This window comes from Solanum lycopersicum, chromosome 6 (genome assembly GCF_036512215.1).
Source record: "Solanum lycopersicum chromosome 6, SLM_r2.1".
Taxonomy (NCBI): Eukaryota; Viridiplantae; Streptophyta; class Magnoliopsida; order Solanales; family Solanaceae; genus Solanum; species Solanum lycopersicum.
Genome location: NC_090805.1, coordinates 37,254,838 through 37,275,135, shown reverse-complemented (window position 1 = coordinate 37,275,135; position 20,298 = coordinate 37,254,838). Strand labels below are relative to the sequence as shown.

General features: G+C 35.6%; 1 protein-coding gene across 15 annotated transcripts; it reads right to left on the bottom strand.

The window, feature by feature from the left end:
* Positions 1–1,660: 1,660 nt before the first annotated feature.
* On the bottom strand, positions 1,661–19,895 carry LOC101264935 (lethal(2) giant larvae protein homolog SRO77-like). 15 transcript variants are annotated; one of them, XM_069299205.1, is made up of 25 exons: positions 19,705–19,893; positions 17,227–17,357; positions 16,490–16,574; positions 15,998–16,051; positions 15,829–15,918; positions 15,552–15,651; positions 15,373–15,470; positions 13,987–14,062; positions 13,371–13,824; positions 7,536–7,874; positions 7,239–7,442; positions 7,002–7,112; positions 6,839–6,911; positions 5,967–6,082; positions 5,587–5,875; positions 5,277–5,434; positions 5,067–5,191; positions 4,647–4,764; positions 4,136–4,191; positions 3,889–3,979; positions 3,621–3,807; positions 3,457–3,525; positions 3,268–3,371; positions 3,122–3,184; positions 1,661–1,965 (listed from the first exon to the last, which is right to left on the bottom strand). In XM_069299205.1, the coding sequence occupies exons 7-25, from the start codon at positions 15,413–15,415 to the stop codon at positions 1,858–1,860; spliced, it is 2,784 nt and encodes a 927-aa protein (XP_069155306.1). In that variant the 5' UTR covers positions 15,416–15,470; positions 15,552–15,651; positions 15,829–15,918; positions 15,998–16,051; positions 16,490–16,574; positions 17,227–17,357; positions 19,705–19,893; the 3' UTR covers positions 1,661–1,857. The 15 variants fall into 15 exon arrangements, 14 of the variants coding, with proteins under 14 accessions (XP_069155306.1, XP_069155300.1, XP_010322180.1 ...); XM_069299199.1 differs by having other exon boundaries at positions 15,560–15,651; positions 19,705–19,785; XR_011221748.1 differs by lacking the exon at positions 15,829–15,918 and having other exon boundaries at positions 3,889–3,971; positions 15,560–15,651.
* Between the last annotated feature and the right edge of the window lie 403 nt (positions 19,896–20,298).

Below are 20,298 nucleotides of genomic sequence, written 5' to 3'. Positions count from 1 at the left end.
TTTGATTTTATCTAATAATAATATTTCATTACTTGCGTGAAGTAGGAATAAATATGTTGATTTCAGTTCATTTGTGAAATTATTTTTTAATACCCTCATGAGTTATATTTATTATATCACACTCTCTAATTAGTTCGAGAGGAGAGTATTCTAAAGGATCTAATTTCATGTAGCAGTGGTAGTTTCATCCATATTTGATCTTTAAATTGTTGAGTCTAAGTCTTTTTCTTAATCTTTTCTATGCCAAAAAAGAACATTGTGAAACTTGGATTTTAATTATCAAAAAGTAGAAAAATGAAGAGTACGAAATTTAGAAATTGAATAAATTGCAATCTTTTAATCTTTCAACAATTTCAATATTACCAAATAATACCAACTTCTTATGAACCATTGACATACAAAAGAAAAAGAAAGCGTAATTACAATTAATTAAGTAAGCTAAGATGATAATATTATTTCATCGTGTGTATATATGTTAGGAAAAGTTAGATTACAATTCTATTTCTACATTAAACTTAAATGTTATAAATTATATAATAAACTAAATATTGAATAGTAAATCATCATATTAGTACATGAATCAACCATTTATGTACTTTTGGTCAATTTTATAATTAAGGATTTGTGTTCTTTTTATTAGGAAGATGTATGAACTTTCATTTGTAAAAATAATGATTTTTTAGTAAATACCAATAAATTTGAAGTAGAGAAAATATGTCATTTATAATACAAAATTTATATAAAATATTTTGGGATAAACGTGCCACACACGTTTCCGGAACTAGTCACATTACATAGGTAATAAAAGCAATTGACCGCAATGAATCGAAGTTTGAGACTTATCCAACCTCAATACGAAAAAATCAATTCTGAAATTGCTCCTTCCGTTATTTAATACTCTGCCGTCCCTTTTTACTTGTTTACTTTTTTTTTTATAGTTGTCCTTAATTATTTATCAATTTTGGTAAATCAAGAAAGGATAATTTTTTTTACCTATTATATCCTCAATTAAATGATTAATTACTTTGAAAAATGTAAAACTTTTCATCCACTTCATAATTAATAGGAGTAAAATAGTAAACTCATTACGTCATTAATTAGTTTTTTTTAATAGATGTGTCAATTCAAAAGTGGACAAGTAAAAAGGGACGGAGGGTTACTTGTTATTGTATGAAATTTATGCATAAATTATCATATTTTGCCTATTATATCCTTGATAGAGTAGTTAATTAATCCTTCAAAATGTATTCATCATTTATTATAAAGTTGACTTAAGAAAAAATTAAATAAGGATAGAAGGGTAAAATTTTCTTAATGCAAGTCCAAAGTAAAAATGTGATATATAAAATGAGTCGAAAGAGTATTAACTTGACACAAGAATTAAAAAGTGATAAATGACAAGAATAATTTTACCAAATCACCTCTACAAAATATAAATCATCTAAACATTAAAAAACAAATAATTATTAATAATAAGGATAAAATAGATAAAAAATAATAAATTATTTATTGACTTTATAAATAAAAAGATATTATTAATATTTCAAAGTAATATATAATGAACTAATAAAGATGGACGGATTACTAGTTTATGAATGGCCGGTCCGAAGATGACATAAAACTAAAAGTGAACAAAATACTGCGCCTTCACGGCATACTCTAAATCACAAAGTGGCAACTGCCGTCCATTATTGTCCCACTAAATCAATAGTTGATAATGTTTGTTTGAGGTGACCTCCAACAAATTAGTCAAATAATAAATTTTGCTTTTTCTGTAGCATTCAACATACAGAGAGTAATGTATGTTACACGTTTATAATATGTACATTTATGCTGTGTGTTAACCGAACTACTTAATTAGAGGTTCCACCACTTGCGTTTCTCCATGGCTTTGACAAGCTCACCTGCAAGATCCGCAAAGTTCTCCGCACCATTTTGTAATTCTTCAGTGTTTCTACTAAGCCTCTGGTAAGCACAGTTACAACAAAGTATCAGAATTGTTATTAGGCATATTTTACTAGAAAAAGACCATAGAAAGATAAAAGCAACGTTCAACGTTCAGTTATTAGGCAATTTTTACGAGAAAAAGACGATAGAAAGTTAAAGCCGCCTATGTAAAAGAAAGGCGTGTTTATCATGGAAATAAATGTCCTAATTTGTAGTGGAAATGGCAGTAGAACATATGACGGATATTGAAATAGTGTTCAAACAATAATTTTGAATGAAGTTGATAACAATGTCTTAAGTGAATTGATTGAAGCAACTGATACAGAAAAGGAGTTGGAGATGCTTTTTAGGGGAAAGACAAAGGAAATCATTTTCCTTGGAGAAACATTTTCAAAAATTCAAGCTAGCCCTATGGTATAAAATATGATTTCATCAAGAGAAGTACACCGGAACAGTTGTTATGTGACAAAACATTGAACCCATACCGAGACAATGAAGCAATGGTGCCCATTGCTTTCTAGTACAGCCGTAAAGTTTAATAACACTACATGATCCAAAAAAACCATATGGTCTTTCTTAGAGCTAAGGTATAAAAGAAATTAAGGAGGAGGTAAATGGTGTTTACTAATTTCTACTGACACATCACTAATTAAATTTATTTCACTTCCATCAAATAATAACAATCTTACGATATATGGGGAGGGAGGAATTTATTCATGATGTTCAGTCAACCCCCCTGAAGTTTCTGGCCTAAACACCATGCACTCAAGAAGTCAGTCCATCGTCCAATTTAAATTAAGAAAAAGATTGGTGTGATCTAAAACAATATCACAAACTACGCCTCATCAAGGTCTTCTGAATTAGAGCCAGGTATCTTAAGTACAAAAATATCTAAAGAGATGATACTAGACTTTAGGAGGTGAGAATTCAGCTCTTTGTAACCAACTACAGGTGTCTAGATTCATGGTTTTGACATGTGACAAGTTAGCATCATGACTTCTTTCAATGTCATTTCGTGGAAATAACTACCACTTTAAATTCAAAATAGAAAATTAAACAAAAATTGTAAAAGAAATTATTGCCATAAATCGTGCAATATACTAGAAGAGAACAAAAAAATGCATATGCATATTGCAGGAGGTAGTAAACATAAACTTGCATTAAATAGACATACATCAAGTTTCTCCTGACGCTCGAGAAGCTTATCTTTTGCCTGTAATGCAGCAGAGGCCGCATCCTACAAAGTTATAAGCAAGTCAGTAAATAAAAATGCCCAAATGCAGTTATTCAACTTGAGATTTATTTGTAGGATAATATTACCCCCTTGTTTCTATATTTAGCAATGATTTCTTCACGAGTTCTAGCTGTTGGCTTGGCATCACTAGAACCACCTTCCAACAACCTGTTTCTATCGGTTTCCTTTTCTGGATGAGTGGAATAAAACGACAAATTCATCAAGGATAGAAGAAGGAAATAAGATTCTATTTACTGTATAGCATGAAAGAATACCTATTTTGACATCATCACTGCTGAGAGATGATGAAGCAACATGAACAGGTTCATCAATTTCAATATCATCTGCAATGGAAGAACTCAGGCAGTTGAGGGAAAATCTGTACTAGTGGACCATAATCATTTTTCAAGAATGGGCATAGTAGGGCCAGGGAAAATACCTAACTTCAGTTCCAGGCTTCCAAGGTCATCTGTTACATCTGTAGGGTCTGAGAAAGGAAATCTCGAGAATATGTTTTCCAGATGAGAAACAAGAGCATCTCGAGCATTCACAGAATCAGCAGCCTGCTCTCCTTTAAGCCCTTTCAACCCTTTCACGATACCACCAAAAATACTGGTGGTAACATTCTAGAAAAAGCAGAAAATGACCTTGCATAAGAGGTCTATCAAAAGACAGAGAATGGGAACCTGGGAGCACATTGTACGAACCTGTTTCTTCTTTTGATGTTGGGATGCACTGGCATCATCTACAGCAGTTGCGGGTGATTTTTTATAAAGTAAAGGTAAGGCATCTGGAACCCTGTAAAAGGTCATTGTCATCCTTTGTGCCATGAACAGCAAGCTCATGAATGTGTGGGGAAAACTCTTCTGATCTTACCCTGGGCTTCAGAGTTCAGCCCAAGTATTTTAAAAATGGGGATTGCATGCAAGACAGAATATAATGAGGGTGACAGACCTGAAGTCATTTCCAAAGGCCAACAGTGAAATGACAGCAAATTCAGACCCATTCACCTACAAATTGTAAGAACACTTTGCAAAAATATTAGCACAAATAAAGAAAACACAATCAAGAGTGAAGTCAATACTGAGGCCTTAGCAGCCATCATAACCCCTTAATTGTACCAAGTTATCCTGCCTTATTCTTCCAAGATTGTTTCTACTTGCTTGACACCTTTAAACATTGTCATAGACTGTTAACTAGTTGTAATTGTCGGGAAAATATCTACAAACACCATAAACTGAGTAGAAGCTTATGGTGAGAATCAGATGTTAATGATAATCTAGAACGTGGGAAGGGAAAGCAGCTGTTATCAGTTCTATTGGTTTCAACATAACATAGAGGTCCACTATACTAATGAAATGTTATGACAGCACAGTTCCTAATGTAAATGGCAAGCAGTATTAAGAGTAAAACAAGTAGTCTATATTTTAAGCAGAACGGAGAAATAGAGTTGAAAAATACCAACCAGTGAAATCATCGATTGACCAGGAGAACTTATGATCTTATCCACATTTATCTTGGAATTCCATCGAAGAATAGATATTAATGAGGATTCTCCCAAGACAGCAAGATCCACCAAGGACCTGGCAAGAGATTGGATAGATTAACCATTTGGCAAGAGATTGGATAGATTAACCATACATTCTTGATTATTTTTTTTTTTGGAGAAAGAGATTAAGCATACAGTTTCCACAAACATACATCAAATACTCGAAAAATAACAAATGAACCTCAAAATAATTGGTAATCTCATGGAAAAATAAAATCCATCACCAAAACAGTACAATTGGAACATGTCTGTAATACAGTAATGTTCATCTCACTGCTAAAGGTATGCATGAGAAGAGTACAACAGTAAAGAAAGATGCAAATAAAAAAATGTTACCTTACTTCAACTGCTCCATTCTGATACACTAAAACCAGTCCAAAATTTTCAATGTCATTCTTAAGAATGGAAGTCCAAGAACATGGTTTAGCAAGTTTCACTTCACGTATAGGTTTGATATCGCCCTATAATTACATAATCTGTTACAAACTGGTGATTTTAGGAGAAAAAGAGGAAATGCTGCAGTAGTGAATGGTAAAAGAAAGGCACCTGCATTATAGAACTTAAGGAGAATAAATGCAAGCCCTCCTGACAACAAAGTAAAATTTGTGAATCAATACACTTCTGCATCAAATCTTCAGGCTGCACGGCGCTGTCTTGCGTTGAAGAATGCTTTTGCGATTCTTCAGAGACCAATGTAATGCCATCTACAGACAACAAAAAAGTTCCGTAAAAAGCTAATAACTTTTTCGTTATTGATAATAGAAAATTATATGAACATAGTGACATTTTTCCTTTTCATAATTGTTTTCATTCAGAGCTAACATAAATTGATTAAAAATGAAAAAGTCATGCTTGCCTAAAACATGTAGAGATATAGCAGTTGACATCTCCTTTTGGTGTTTTGCCTGGGAGCCAATTTTTTTGCCAGTGGAGCCATCAAGCAATACTACTTCTGCATCTCTGTTTAGTACTGAAATAACGTCCTTCACACATGCATTTCTTGTTCCCTCTTCACTTTGTTCCGCAGTGTCTTCAAGAGCATTACCCAATGATGTCACAGCCACAGAAGTGATTCTGGAACTTGAGTTGGATGAACAATCCGTAATGAACAAAACTGATGATGAACTAACATCAAGCATGGCAACCTGATAGGGCAACAGAAACATAAACATCTGATAGATTTCCAAAAGTATCTGCCACAACAATTAGTAATGATCACGCCTGGATTGATCTTACCTGCCCACTTTCAAAACCAGCAACAAGCCTGGCACCCACAGCTACAAATTTTAGGATGCATACTGGAGATTTTATGAGGGAAAACTGAAATCCAGTATCACCTGGACAGAACTGAGCTGAAAACAGACTACATAGGGATCACCATAATGATGCACAAGATGGTATGTGTGTAAGAGTTAAAAATTTGTAAGGGCAAGGAACTTGATGGAAGACATAAAACCTATTTCTTCTTCATTAGGTTAGCTATCAGTACAGAATTAGTATTGACATGAAATATGTAATCCAACTGCCAAGGTGTATTGTCCGTTTTGGGCCAACCTTTTGGGCTTCAAAGTTTTGTTCCTCTGGCTTTAACCTAAAAGGCACCTCACCAATTGAATTCCTGAACACACCTTATATGGCCCCTAACTTTTCCCTCCTGTTTTGATGTGGGATTTTCCCAAGGCATGTTTCACAGAGAACCCTCTCAAGTTCGACCGCCCAGAGCCTGTGGGCTGTTACAATTCAGATTCATCATCACGAAAAAACAAATTTACTCCTCTTGCTACTTCTCTCTGATCACTTTTCAATACCACACTTGCGTCTAAATACTCCTATACAAGAGATCTTTTATGCTGAGTTTAATAATTAAGGAAACCAGTTTTTCTCCCGTCATGCCTCTCCTTCCAATCAATTGTCAACACCACCTAGTGCAATCACAACTTAATGTAAACAGATAGGTGATGATTGTGGTCATGAAGGCTCCTAAGCCCTATTAACTGATGAACTATTTTCAGACTTCCTGTCATGCCAAGCCAGTATCCATCTATCGTTTGAAAAAATATTTCAAAATAACATAAGTTACTGAAAAGGTTAAGAACATAAAGGCATACCGTCCTGTTCAGCATCTGTAACCAATTTGGAGCTAGTTGTCTTAGACTGCCCCTTGAGGCTATACATATGCACCTACACAAACCAAAAGTATCAGTAAGTTATGCACGGCTGGTGTTACCGGATTCTCAAAGATGTAGCCATTGGAAACATGATGCGTCTTACCTGGCCACATTGGTGGCCGATGGCAAGATTTAAAGCAGTAGAGGAGAAGTCCAAAGCGGATATTGCTGTTCTAGGACCAGTGGCTTGAATTCCCTTCACCCCAACATCATACTTTGGCATGTAAGCTCATGGCAATGAAACTAGAGATTATTTTTATTACTAAATAGGTGAATATGAGAACACATCAAGGCTACTATCTTATTAGTTAAGAGTCAAATAAATGCAAAATGCAAAGACCTGAGATTCCAGAACAGCTAAAAGTGTAAAGACTGGAAATGTTGCATTCCACAGACGGACAGATCCATCCAGATAGCCAGCAACAAGTATTCTCTCTATTCCATCATCCTTAGTAGGTTGTCTGGGAATACTACTACTTAGAGGCATTTTGATTTCCAATTCAGTCACACCATGAGCTGGACGGACTAGCGCAACCACAACTTCCTAAGGAAACAACTAATACTAGTTGAAAAAGATTACTAAAACGCACGATGATGGATTTGTATTCAACGATTTAAATTACAAAACATCTAGTACCTCTGAAGGAGTCCTTGAGGAATTCCATTTCCTATCCACTGGATATAGGTATGCCACAGTTATACGTGGTTCAAGGGTAGGTACAAGTGTAGGATACTTAACAGCAAAATCTGCATGCTCCTTCTCTGGGTTAGATTTTAAAGCAGACAAGCTGGCCTTGTCATAAAAGTGCAGTTTCCCTGGATTTGACAACACAAACAAGGAAGAAGCATCACTAATTCCCGTTTCATTAGCATTTGAAACAACAATGGCATCTGCAAAAGATCCATCAAGTCCAAGGTCTACTCGACCAACACATTTCAGTGCTTTTATTCCGGAGGACCAATCAAGATTCAGAACCTGCCTAACACAAGCAGAAGAAAATGAAAAAAAATTGGCATAAGTGTAGGCACACATCAAACTAGATACCACAAAAAATCACATATTTCTTCTTTTTTGTTTGAGAAGGTAAACAATGTTATTAATATTGGGGAAATCCCTGTACACAAGCAGTATACCAAAAAGTAGAAAACCTAGGCTGAAATATGGTTCCACAAGAATGCGGGAAAGCTTAAAAATTCCATATGTTCATTTATTGGTTATGGTGTGGAAACTATTGGATTTTAAATAATTTTCACATTCTTATATAGTTGTTCTTCTTATTTAACCAAGTCACATGCTAATTATCCAAAATTAACAATTAAGTAAGATAACCACGCAAGTTTGTTGAATGAAAATTTAAACCATGCGATGAAATTAACAAGTTGGGTCATAGACTTATACCCCACCACAATGGTGTCCTTTTGAATTGAAAAATAACAATGAGATGATGTGCTCTCTTTGCTGATAAAAAAAAGGTACATGCCGTGATATTCCCTTTAGCTAACAAACTTAGAGGGTGTTTAGGTTGACTTAAAAGTTGGTCAAACCTACTCTTAAGTTAGTTTTTGACTTCTGAAAGTGTTTGGCAAATATAAAAAATAACATAAAATAAGTCAAAAATGGCTTCAAATAAGTTGAGAAGTGTTTGGTAAGATCAAAAGAGACTTAAAATAAGCAAAACCCAAAAGTAGGTCTCTCCCTACTTTTTTTTTTGACTTAAAAGTCATTTTAGTTTGACACAAACTTTGCATTTATGACTTAAAAACTACTTTTTTAAGATAATCCAAATGGACTCTTAGAGCATGTTTGGATTGACTTTACAAAAATAACTTTTAAGTCAAAATAGAAAGTCAAACTGAAATGACTTTTTAAGTCAAAAAAATAAAAAGTAGGGGGAGATCTACTTTTGGTTTTTGACTTATTTTAAGTCATTTTAAACTTATTTTAAGTCATTTTTTACCTTGCCAAACACTTCCCAACTTATTTTAAGTCATTTTTGACTTATATTAAATTATTTTTTGTATTTGGCAAACACTTCCAGAAGTCAAAAACTGAGTTAAGAATAGATTTCACCAACTTTTAAGTCAATTCAAACACCCTCTTAGTGTCAAGTGTGTGACACCTCATCTAAAAGCTTAAGTTTTTAAGTGAGCACATGAGTTGTACGAAAATCAAATTTACAATTGTACCCCAGAAGCTAAACTGATCTATCTCTATATTGACTCTAGAACATCAACAATAGAATCAGTACCATCTAAGTATATCTGTTTACTCCAAAAACATAATAGCAAAAGACAATTCAATTTGATCTTCTGCATACTTTTCTCTGTATTTTGAAAACATCTTGAATTCCTCTCCTTCTAGGTTGTCCACCAGATGCAAGTATGGACAATTCTCCATCTACTTTTGTTCTTTGCCTTGGATCCTGTTTCCTCCCAAATCTGTAAAGCTTCCATAATCTTTCGAGGCGTGATCCAGGATATGCCTTTAAAGTTAAAGAAAATTCTCCGCAGCTGTTCTGTCACTTTGCAATAAAGGAACAGAGGGCTAACACTCTCTGCTTTAACTCCATACAGGAAGCATCTGCAACACATCGTGATCTTTCTTTTCATTAGATTGTCCTGGGTGAGGACAGCTTCATTAGCCAAGAGCCACAAAAAGCAAGCTACTTTGTGTGGGATATTAGTTCTCCAAATATGTTTCCAAGTCAATTATCAACCTGCCGATTAGACTGATTAATCTTCCTATACGCTACATTCACCTTGAAGTCATCACTACGTTAATTGTCTCAATGGTGGTAAACTCTTAGGTTCCTGGAACAGATCATCGAACTCGGTCAAAAGGTAATTCCAGTCGCTGCTCATCAGTAATTGCCTTTCCTAGCAGATGCAAAGCCTTTCCACAATACCCTTGTTGTTTCTGAAACAAAATTAATTTCCCTTCCACCGAAAAACTCATAGTAAGTGCCGCAAAATCCTCAAGTATAGGACCCAAAGACTGTAACCACTTCACTCCCAAAACAATATAAAATCCACCCAAGAGAATAACATAAAGGTCTACAATAAAGCTATGTTCACCAATAGAGATTGTTACCCTGTGCAGATCCCCAAGAATTGAACTTTCTCTCCATTAGCAACGGAGATTCTGATGTTGTGCAGGGAAAAAACAACAAGGAGTAATCAACTAGCATCTGTAGAACTTATAAAATTGTGGGTACTTCCAGAATCAATAAGACTAAGCATGTGATGTCTGTTAATGAGTGCAGGCAATTGCATAGTTTGTCCATGCCTTTGACCTGTAATTGCATGTAAAGAAATTTCCGGGCAGTCATCCGGCACTTCAGGAATTGCGTCATCAACTGAATCATCCAATTCCAACCAGAAAAGCTGTTTACACTTGTGAGTGGCTGATATTGTTCGTCACAAATATAGCATAACCCCTTAGCTCTTCTCTCCGCCATTTCTACACGAGTTAATCACTTGAAAAAAGGGGTTTGGTTGCTAGTCTGGATAACTAGACCAGTATCAAACTTAGCTGAGTTCACTGTGCTTCCATGACTCGTCCGAGACTGCTGCCATGCAGCTTTGCGAGTGTTACTGACTCTTTGCAGTTGCTGTTTTTGCTCTAAAACCCTGTCTATACTCATAGCCGTCGATCATTCGGGTGGTTTGGGCAATTGTACGTCCAATTTGATCGAATCATCCAACCGTGCCATAAATATTCCCATGTGCAAGTGTTCTAGAATAAGCTCATCAGTCCTAGCCAACTTTTCTTGAAATTGATGTTGAAAAATTTCAACTGTACCAGTTTGTCGAAGCGTGACTAGTTCACCCACCAGGTTGCTGCTTTCAGGAGGTCTCGCTCTTTTAAGCTGATAATAACATAATTGTGCTTATCCTAACAAGTGAAACCCAACGACTCCAACCTTTTCTGCGTCTTCTATATGTTGATCTTCAAAAAATTGTTCACAACGATGTGCCCAAATTAATGGGTCGTTAAAGCCATCATATGTAGGAAAATCCATCCTTGCATACCTTGGTATTGTCGAATTGGAATTTCCACTAGTTTGATGATTCTGATCAGCCGGTTGAATATGCAGCGTATTACCTCTATGAGCCGGATTTGTTGATCTGCCTGTTATCAGAGCACTACTCGACTCTGCCCCATGACCTGTTAGTTTTGTAGAGCCAATTCCCAAGGTAGAAAAGTGTTCTTGAATAGCTTGGACAATTCAGTCACCAAAACGTTGTTCCATCGCTGTTTCTATTATCACATGTTCTTCCTGAAACCTGGAAATCTCATCGTCCAGTTTCTGTTATCACACGTTCTTCCTGAGCCAATCTTGTCCAACTTTGCTAACTCCCCCTTCTCAACCCGTGCTTGTGTGCGAGCTTGGTCCGGTTTCGATTCCTAAAGCCCACAGAGAAGGGTGTGGAGCCTCGCTTTCCATGCTGCTCCGAACCTGGAAATCTCATCGTCCATTGTGTTAGGCTCTAATACCAAATTGATAGGATTCTTAGAGAAGGATCGAGTCACACGGAAACCAAATTTAACTGCCTTTGATTTTCTCTTGCTTTTGTTCGAATTCCTAGATCGATCTATTTTTGTATATGAATTCAGCTCATCAAAGGGAAGCTGAAACCTTTGAGTTCAATGGAAGAGAGAACTCCTACTCTTGTTTCTGATTAATATCTGCATACTTCTTATTCCTCAAATCCTCCTTTAAATAAGAGTCTTCTTAGAGTAATAGGAAGCCTTATGAAACTAGGAAACATAAATCCTATTCTAAACTAATAAGAAAACTACTAACAATATAATTAAATTCTTCCTATTCTAGAATAATAAGAAAACTACTAGTGTTATAATTAAATCAACTTATTTGGCTCTCTGGCGCATATATGTCTTGCCCACAACACTGATACCCCAGAATTTTCTTGCCAACTCAAATATCTTGCCACCAATTTCCACTCCTATCGTCAACCAAAACTATATCCCCAAAGGCAAGAAGCAACAAAAGCAGAATATGATGCTCTAGTCAGAAACCAGACACGGGATTTGGTCCCAAGTGACCCCTCACAAAATGTTGTGGACTATAAGTGGTTGTTTGGAATTAAACATAAACCTGATGGAAGCATTGACAGATATATGACTCGCCTAATAACAAAAGGCTTACTCAAAGACCAGGGTTATACTATCATTCCACACTCAACCCCATTGGCAAGCCTGCAACAGTTGGCTTAGTTCTTGCAATTGTTGCCCAATGCTACTGGCCTATTCATCAGTTAGACATCAACACTGCCTTCTTGCAAGGTGGTCTTGAAGAAATAGTGCACATGTGACAACCTCCTGGTTTTGAGTTCTCTCAAACTTCCACATACATTTGCAAGCTCATAAAGGTCATATGCGGACTTAATCGGGCTCTTAGGGCATGGTACTGAGCTCACCAACTATTTGACAAGTATTGGATTTGTTTAATCAAAATCCGACTCATCTTTGTAAATCCTTCATAATTATGATGTCATTGTATTCATTCTGATATATGTTGATGACATAGTTATTACTGGAAGCATTCGGACAAGTATCAGGTCCATAGTTACATCACTTCCCCAAGATTGTCTAAAAGATCTTTGGGCTCCTGCATTATTTTTTGGCTGCTGAGCTGATATCCATGCCAACTGCCATATATTTGTCTCAACATAAATATGTCATGGATCTTCTAGATGAATTGCATATGGCTGATTGCAAGAGCGTTCCAACACCAACTACTTTATGCTGATCTTTGCTCTTTGGAGGCCTCTCTAAGCACAAAACAAATCAATTCCATGATCTTCTAATCATATTATGACTTCTTTCCACATTCATACCAGATGGCACTATCAGATGTCCACTAGTGATGCCAAACAACTAAAAACCAGCATTGAAGTAAATCCTATTCTCCCCCATCTTTGTGCAAAACTCTGTTATTAATTCTGAAAGGAAGAAGGGGTGATGCCTACCAAAGAGAGCACGCTTTTATTTACTTAACTATATTCTCAACATGACCCCTTAAGTGCGGGCTTGATTCATTTTTACAGGGACAAGCATGTGGAAATTCTTTTTGATAAAGGGTGGCATCGAGACTCAACCCAGGACATTTGTCTGCCCTAGTACCATTTGAATATGTGACCATCTCATCTTAATGCTTAAGTTGTTACGGAGAGCACACTTTAATTTATTTAATTATATTCCCAACACTTTAAAAATCAAAATTTTGAAAATCAGTTTTTTTACCTTTTCTGGATGTGTATGTCAAATTACTCCTTAGACTTTTACCAATTAAAATAATAACAACTAGACCTCAATTTCAAGCCATTTAGGATACTGCATGTCTCAGTCTTTTTTAAACACCATATTTGCTGAATGTTAACAAAATTATGATGGGGATAAAAAAAGATTAAGATGGGAAATTAAATTAGGATTAGGATTAGAGCTTACCGTCAAGGCTTCTTCTGATCCAATTGAATCACCACCGTAGACAAATAGTTTCCCCCCACAACCATTCTGTGTATTTTTGGCGGACCAACGCAGTATAATAACAGGGAGTCTTTTGGCTCCTGCTGAGAGCTGCAGCTTAACATAATTAGACGAAGCTTCAGCCTCTGGACTTTTCTTGCCAGGAACTGAAATATTCCACAGCAAGATATCTCCATCAATATAACCAACAGCCAAAATTGACCCATCAGATGACAACCAACAGAGTGAGCTTATTTCTTTTTCGCCTTCTTGATTATCTGATGAAGCACGAAACTTCTCTTCCTTAGCATTTTTTAAAGCATAAACAACAATTTCATCCTTTGATTGATGTTGTTTATACTCTCTAACAAGAGCAGCTCGATCTTCTGTAATGTCCCAGAGAACAATTAATCCATTCTCATAAGCAATCAGGACCCTGAGGAAACAAAAAGAAAAAACCCCAAAAAGTACTTGAGTGCAGCAAGAGACCAGGGGTAGATGTGTGATAAGAAACAGAAGAATGTAGATGCTGAAAACAACTCTAAAAATGAAAAACCAAAGACGAGCAAATAAGGGAGAAATTTCGATCATCTCTTACCTATTTCCATGTGAATTAGGTTGGGGAAGTAACCCAACAATGGCGAGTTGGTCGGGCATTGAAATATTAGCAGCTTCTGCAACAGATGATCACGGGTATATGAGAAGATGTTCACATAAGTTAGTCTACAGAAATTGTATTCATCTGTACACCTGCTTTTAGAGGACGAAAACCACATTGCAATTTCCAAGACGTGGAATATCCAAAAGAGCAGGATACTGACTTACTCCGACAAGTCAGCACCTACCAAGAAAAGGGGAAGACTTTCACGAAAATACATTTCTTACTCATATTGACCTTAAGAGTTTCTAATTATCAGTTGTCATCCTACTATTCTACCTCCTAATTCAAAAGATTTGTGTTTCTCATGGTAAAATCATAAGCTTATTGATGCTGCACTCTTCTGGGAAATCCTAAATATGAACCATCGCTGAAAAATCAATGGAGTTATTAGGAGCACGTCAAAATTTGAAGAAATTTCCAAAAAAACTGGCTGGTATAACGTTTGGCATACACACCCTGAGTTAATATCAATGTTCTTATACAGACCATCAACCTATGTGCTAAATTTAAGGCTTACTCACAGAGTAGATATTCTTAGTGCATGTCAAACTTCACTACTTGGACTCTAGTTCAAGTTAGTTTACCCGTAGTGTTGTGGCTACAAATGCAATTGAGCTAAGATAAAATTGTCAACTAGTTTATATAGTCACTTACTTGCCAAATCTCTCGACTGCAAATTGATCAACCATAAGTTTTCATAAAAACTTGCATATATCAAGAGAAATAAGTCAAATAAACAGGGTTAAACAGGGTCTCACTAATGCAAATCTGAGATACTGTGTGTTAAATATGGTATAATTTTTGAAATTGTTAAATATGGTATTAAATAGATAGTATAGATATGGGAATATCCACAAATCTTTGTAATTAGGCAATTAGGAGGTTGTGTTATATTCATATTAGTTTCCTTTCTTATTTACGTTCTTTGTAACAATTAATTAATCCTATCAGCTAGAGGGAATAATTACGACAGTAGTTCCCAAATCCTCTTCTCCTTCTAACTTCTCACTGTGCGTATTAAAGCTAGAGAGAAATCCAAGAGATAAAATGACAGTGAAATCGCATCAAGAAAAGAAGAAAGATTCAGCAATAGGTTATTCCCTCGGTCAAAATTAGCTAGCTGAAAGTTCCCACAACCGAACTTGGAATGGAAGGCTAAAAAGAATGAAATAAGAAAGAAACACAACGGTTTCAAATCATTTTAAGTTTCTCCGGAGAAAGATGCAACTAAAAGAACATTTAGTTAGTAATTTCCAGCAAAGCCATGATCCTTTTACTATATGAACCTACTCTATACCAGAAATCTGAAAGCAATCCCATTACCAGCTATAAGATTCGGAGGCATGTGATAAGGCAACAGTTCCATGATTCCTTCCTCATACTTCAGAACAGAGAGATAACCATATTCATCTCCCACGAACCTGTGTCCAGTCATATCGCATGTATCAAATAAAAAACTAACTGTACAGCGAACAAAAATCTTTTGAAGCAACAATATCTACCCATTTACATGTAATGAGTGTCATAGATAACGGAGAATGCAGTAATATTGGACTCCCACTGTAAACTAGAAGATATTCTCCTGTTCTCTAGATCCCAAACCTGTCAATAATTAAAGTAAATTAACTGTTAAAGAGATACAAATGCAGCATATGGAAAAGCGGGGAAGATATAAGCACTGATAGAGGAGGACCAGAGTGGTGCAGTTTCATGGCTGATTAACAGTAATGCCATCTCCCCCAAAGACACATGAATGCGAAAGAAGAGTTTCCTGGGTACCTGTGTCTGTGAGAACTAACTTGCCTATACTCTCCTATCAAAAGGTTCCCTCAAAGTAAAAGCATGTTGCTATACATCTCCACCAGTGAGCTAAAAGATTCAAGTAATGCCCAGCTCGGAAATTAGTCGTTAACAAGTCAAATTGCATAGCAGAAAGATCACAAATTACCTGAATTTCATTTCCATTTGAGACGCCCACTAAAAATCCTTGGTTTTGCAGGAACTGGAAAGAGGTAAGAGAAAAATATATTTATATCAAAAGAGCCCAACACATATGCACTATGAAAGTATAAGGGTTGAAACTACAAATTCCACATGGGCACAGCACACTTGTCCTATTTCATTTTACCAATATCACAGCCATTTCTAAAGCTCATAATCATACAAATTTGAAGTGCATGCTAACCATCACCCAAGTAGTAAATTATACAGCATCAAATATTGGAAGCGAGAGTCAAGAATCAGATTGTCAAAAATATCATGAAACCAGATATGAAATTCATCAGATGATAATGCCAAACTCCAAAACAAAATCTACAAGCAATAAATGAAGCTCTCTGGAGAAACAGAGCTTTGAAATCCCACATGCTCACGGTCTTAATTTAGAAAAGTGTATATGTGCAGATACACAGAAAGACCTCACGCAGCTCAGATTACAAACCTCCAAATTCTTGAACGCCAATGGTTTAGGAGAAAAAAAAAGGCCCTCGACATTAGATCCACTAATCACTTTAATCCTTCCATCCCTGTAATTATAATGATTATTAGTTGTATGAAAGAACTAGGACAGAGACACGAGGATAGAACATTTCTAGTTGATGGCAGTTCCTTCAAGCTGTGCCTTCCTGCTTGTTGCATATGAACACAGAAGCTGAAATGGCATGTTTTTTGAACTATGTTTGAGGTCGAAGAAGTTTCATGTATTTATACAATGGATTATAAATTCAGCTTACTATGGAAAAATGTTATGTCCATGTGACCTGAAAATTATGGCAATTGGTCCTAATATGTGTTTTACTTCAGTCTTGAAAGAAGTATAAAATGTATTTATATCACTGAAGTATTGAGCAACCTTGCTTTTCACTATTAGCACTCTCGGATCCTGCTAAGGCTATCACAGAGAGAATCAGAAAAATTCATGTCATTAGTTATCTTCATTATGATTTGAAATTCTCTCAAAGGAACTTATTACTCCCCAGATGAACTCCTTAATAAATGTGCTACTTCTAAAGTTGAGAGGCCTTCGTACACTGATGCTGAATGAGACAAATAATGCACTATCATCTGGTTCTTATAAGCCGTACAAAAACATGTAATAAAAGGGTCTGGTAGACTAGACAAAGCAACTGTCATAAGCATCTTCAAAGGCATATAAATTAACTATGTTTTTTTACTCACAATGTTCCTATTGCCAAGAGTTGCTGAATAGGGTCAAATGCCAGAATGGATGCTGTAGATGGAATCCCATAGTGAACAGAAACTGTTGCTTCCAGGTCTGTCAATTTTTCACTTCCTTCGGGAGCATTACTCTGAGAACAATGTGGTAAGGGAGTTTCAAAGCACAATACAGTAAATTCAGCAGATAGAGACTATTAGATTTGAATTATATACTATGCAAACAAGCATTAGTTCTAGTTTGTGAACGGAGCAAGTATGGTTATGCAAGTTGGAGGACTTTCTAAATGCACTATCAAACAGTAAGTAACATATCTTGAGCTGATTGAAGGAAGATAATGCATGATGGGAGCAATATTAATCATCTCAGACTGGCAAAGCAGCACAAGTGGAACTTAGAATTATCATTTCTCTGATTCTCTCCCATCATGTTTTCTATCTTCAATGCGGTCTATTCTATGGCCTTTGAAAAACATCATTCACATAAGTTCTTTTTTGCTTCCTCCATCCGTTCTAGTTTGCAGGATGCTATTCATCTAAGAAGGTTTTCTGGTAGGAAGGCCGACCACTACACGAGTCGACATCAGCTCAAGAGAGGAGTTAACATTCCTTGATTCCCCTTCATAAGCAGGAAGAGAACAAAAATAGACTACAGACAGTAGCATGCTTGATTGAGGATCTTAAACGAAAAAGCGAGATCTTACATTGTGTTGCATTTTACTTGGTAGAACCCCTGACCCAGTCTTCTGTATTTGTATTGGAGCCATTCAAGAACTACAACTAGCTGAACCTAACGTATAAAGTTAACCCTTCACGATATCACAAACCAAACTTCTGAGAATTTGGTATTGTCTCAAGAAGAGAACGGTTTATTCCATTTAATCATACTCTTGCTATATTTCTATCTAATCACATCCACAACCTGAAATGAAAGCCCCTAGCCCTGTTTTCACAGGACATGAAACAAGGTCTGGATAATGTTACCTCATATTTCAAGTCTTCATTTTAAAGACCGAAAAAAGTTCAACAAAGACATAGAGACAAGTTCAAAGCATTTAGTCATTTACATCCTGGAATGTGTCTCTGGCCCTAGCCCTAGCCCAGATTATAAGAAATAAAAGATGCTCCAATAGAAACAATTGGCTCTCCATATTGCATTTGAGCTAACACGAAATGCTAGTTCTTTTACTTCATATTGTCCAACATGGCATGTTTAATCTTCTGTTTTGTGTTTCACATTTTTCCTGCACTGTAAGCAGAAATCATTGCTGATGACTTCTCTTAGATTTTACTTTCACACTAAAAAGGAAGATTAAGGCATGGATCTAGGGTTTCTGGGAGCTCAACGAACACTCTGATCCTGCCTCGCACTGAAATCAGTTTTGGCAGCATATACTGATCTTCAAACTTTGTCATCAACAAACAAGTGGTGAATAAATTTTACTAAATGACAAGCATGTTAAGAATATATTTAAAAAAAATTTAGAACCCTACTGCATTAGCATCTTGCACCATACACTGTAATCAGTGCTGATTATAATTGTACAACCATATGATAGAAGGGAAGCAAAAAAGGCAGAAAAATAACGAAGTATCAAGATTGATCTGAGAGCACCAAGAAATGAACCTGAGAGAATTTTAAACAGAAGGTGTATTGTATTGATCACAAGAACCATCTATGTACAACAATCAATCACTAGAATACTACAACACAACGAACTAACTTCAATTAACTACCCGTCGTAACTTTTTGGGGCTGGTTATCACTACCAACACCATCTTTTCCTTCCTTTTGAGCTAAAAAAAGGAGTATCTTTAAGAGATATTCCCCTGTTTAGCATAGAAGTGGATGCAGAAGAGAGCTCAAAATGGAAGTGTTGGGCATTCTCTTTTTGAAACTGGACGAGGAGGGAGAAAAAGTGTATCTTTTACATCTCAAACAACCAAAAATAGTAGCCATTACTTCACTTAAGGGAAGTAATTCAATAGGTTTCTCTTTCTTTCTAGTTCTTACCCTTATCAGCCATTTCATGGAACTAAACTTAAAAAGTTATTAAAATTTCTAATCATTTCCACTTCATAACAGATATAAAAGATCACGTCAAATACTCCTATGCTAATATTTGTGCTAAGAAATACCATCTGCTCTCATTTTTTTAGGTGGAGTATATCTCTTCTCTTGCAGCAATAATTACAGATTTTGCTTCTTTTTTTCGTCAAATTTCTACACGATTGGACAAACGACATAAATGGTAGCATAGAATCCCTAAGAATCAAAAGATCAAGCATTAATTGAAGAAGACTAAAAAAATGTCTGACAGTGGTTACCCCTCTCCTAAAAGCTCTAAACAAACAATTCAGCAAATAATTGCATTATTCAAACATTTACCCAAAAAGAGCAAACCAGGGTTGTGTTAAAATGTGAAAAGAGATGAATTTGCAGAATTGAGAATTCAAAAACGGTGAAATGGAGCAATATACCTGTGGCGTAGGATTGAGCTTTTCAAAAAATTTAGCAAACATAGCGAGCGCTGTAGAATCTACCCAGGGGAGCAGTTGTTCAATTTGTTGATTGTTGGGATCTTTGTTATATATATGTCGGAGGTGAGAAAATCGGTTACGTCTCAAATCTCAATAACAAGGAAAATTAATGCTGGTATGAACACCAGTAGAAAAATATATATCATTCATATATATATATATATATATATTATTATTATTATTATTATACGTGGGAAGTTCTACAGTGAAAAGTTAAATTACTATTTTATCTTTTTACTAAATTAAAATTTAATTTATTGTTTAATTAAATATAAATATTTTAATTACACAATGATATGTATGTATCATATCCTTCTATTTAATTTTCTTAAGTATTTAAAATTATGGAGAAAGTTTTAATTTATTCCATCAATGACTTTCAATAAGTAAAACAAAGGATGAGATTTTCTAAAGTCTTTTTACTATTCCTATTTATTCATGCATCACTTAATTACTGAAGTTGAAAGGTTTTTTCAGCTTTAAATTTTGAAAACACTACTTAACTTACATTAATTACAATGAATATGGTAAATG

Coding starts and splice junctions, on each gene's coding strand:
- LOC101264935 (XM_069299196.1), bottom strand. CDS start 19,746: ATGTTTGCTAAATTTTTTGAAAAGCTCAATCCTACGCCACAG. Junction 14,063..15,372: donor GCCTCCGAATCTTATAGCTG/GTAATGGGATTG, acceptor CATCTGTTGCAG/AAGCTGCTAATATTTCAATG. Junction 5,192..5,276: donor CCTTAAGTTCTATAATGCAG/GTGCCTTTCTTT, acceptor ATGTAATTATAG/GGCGATATCAAACCTATACG.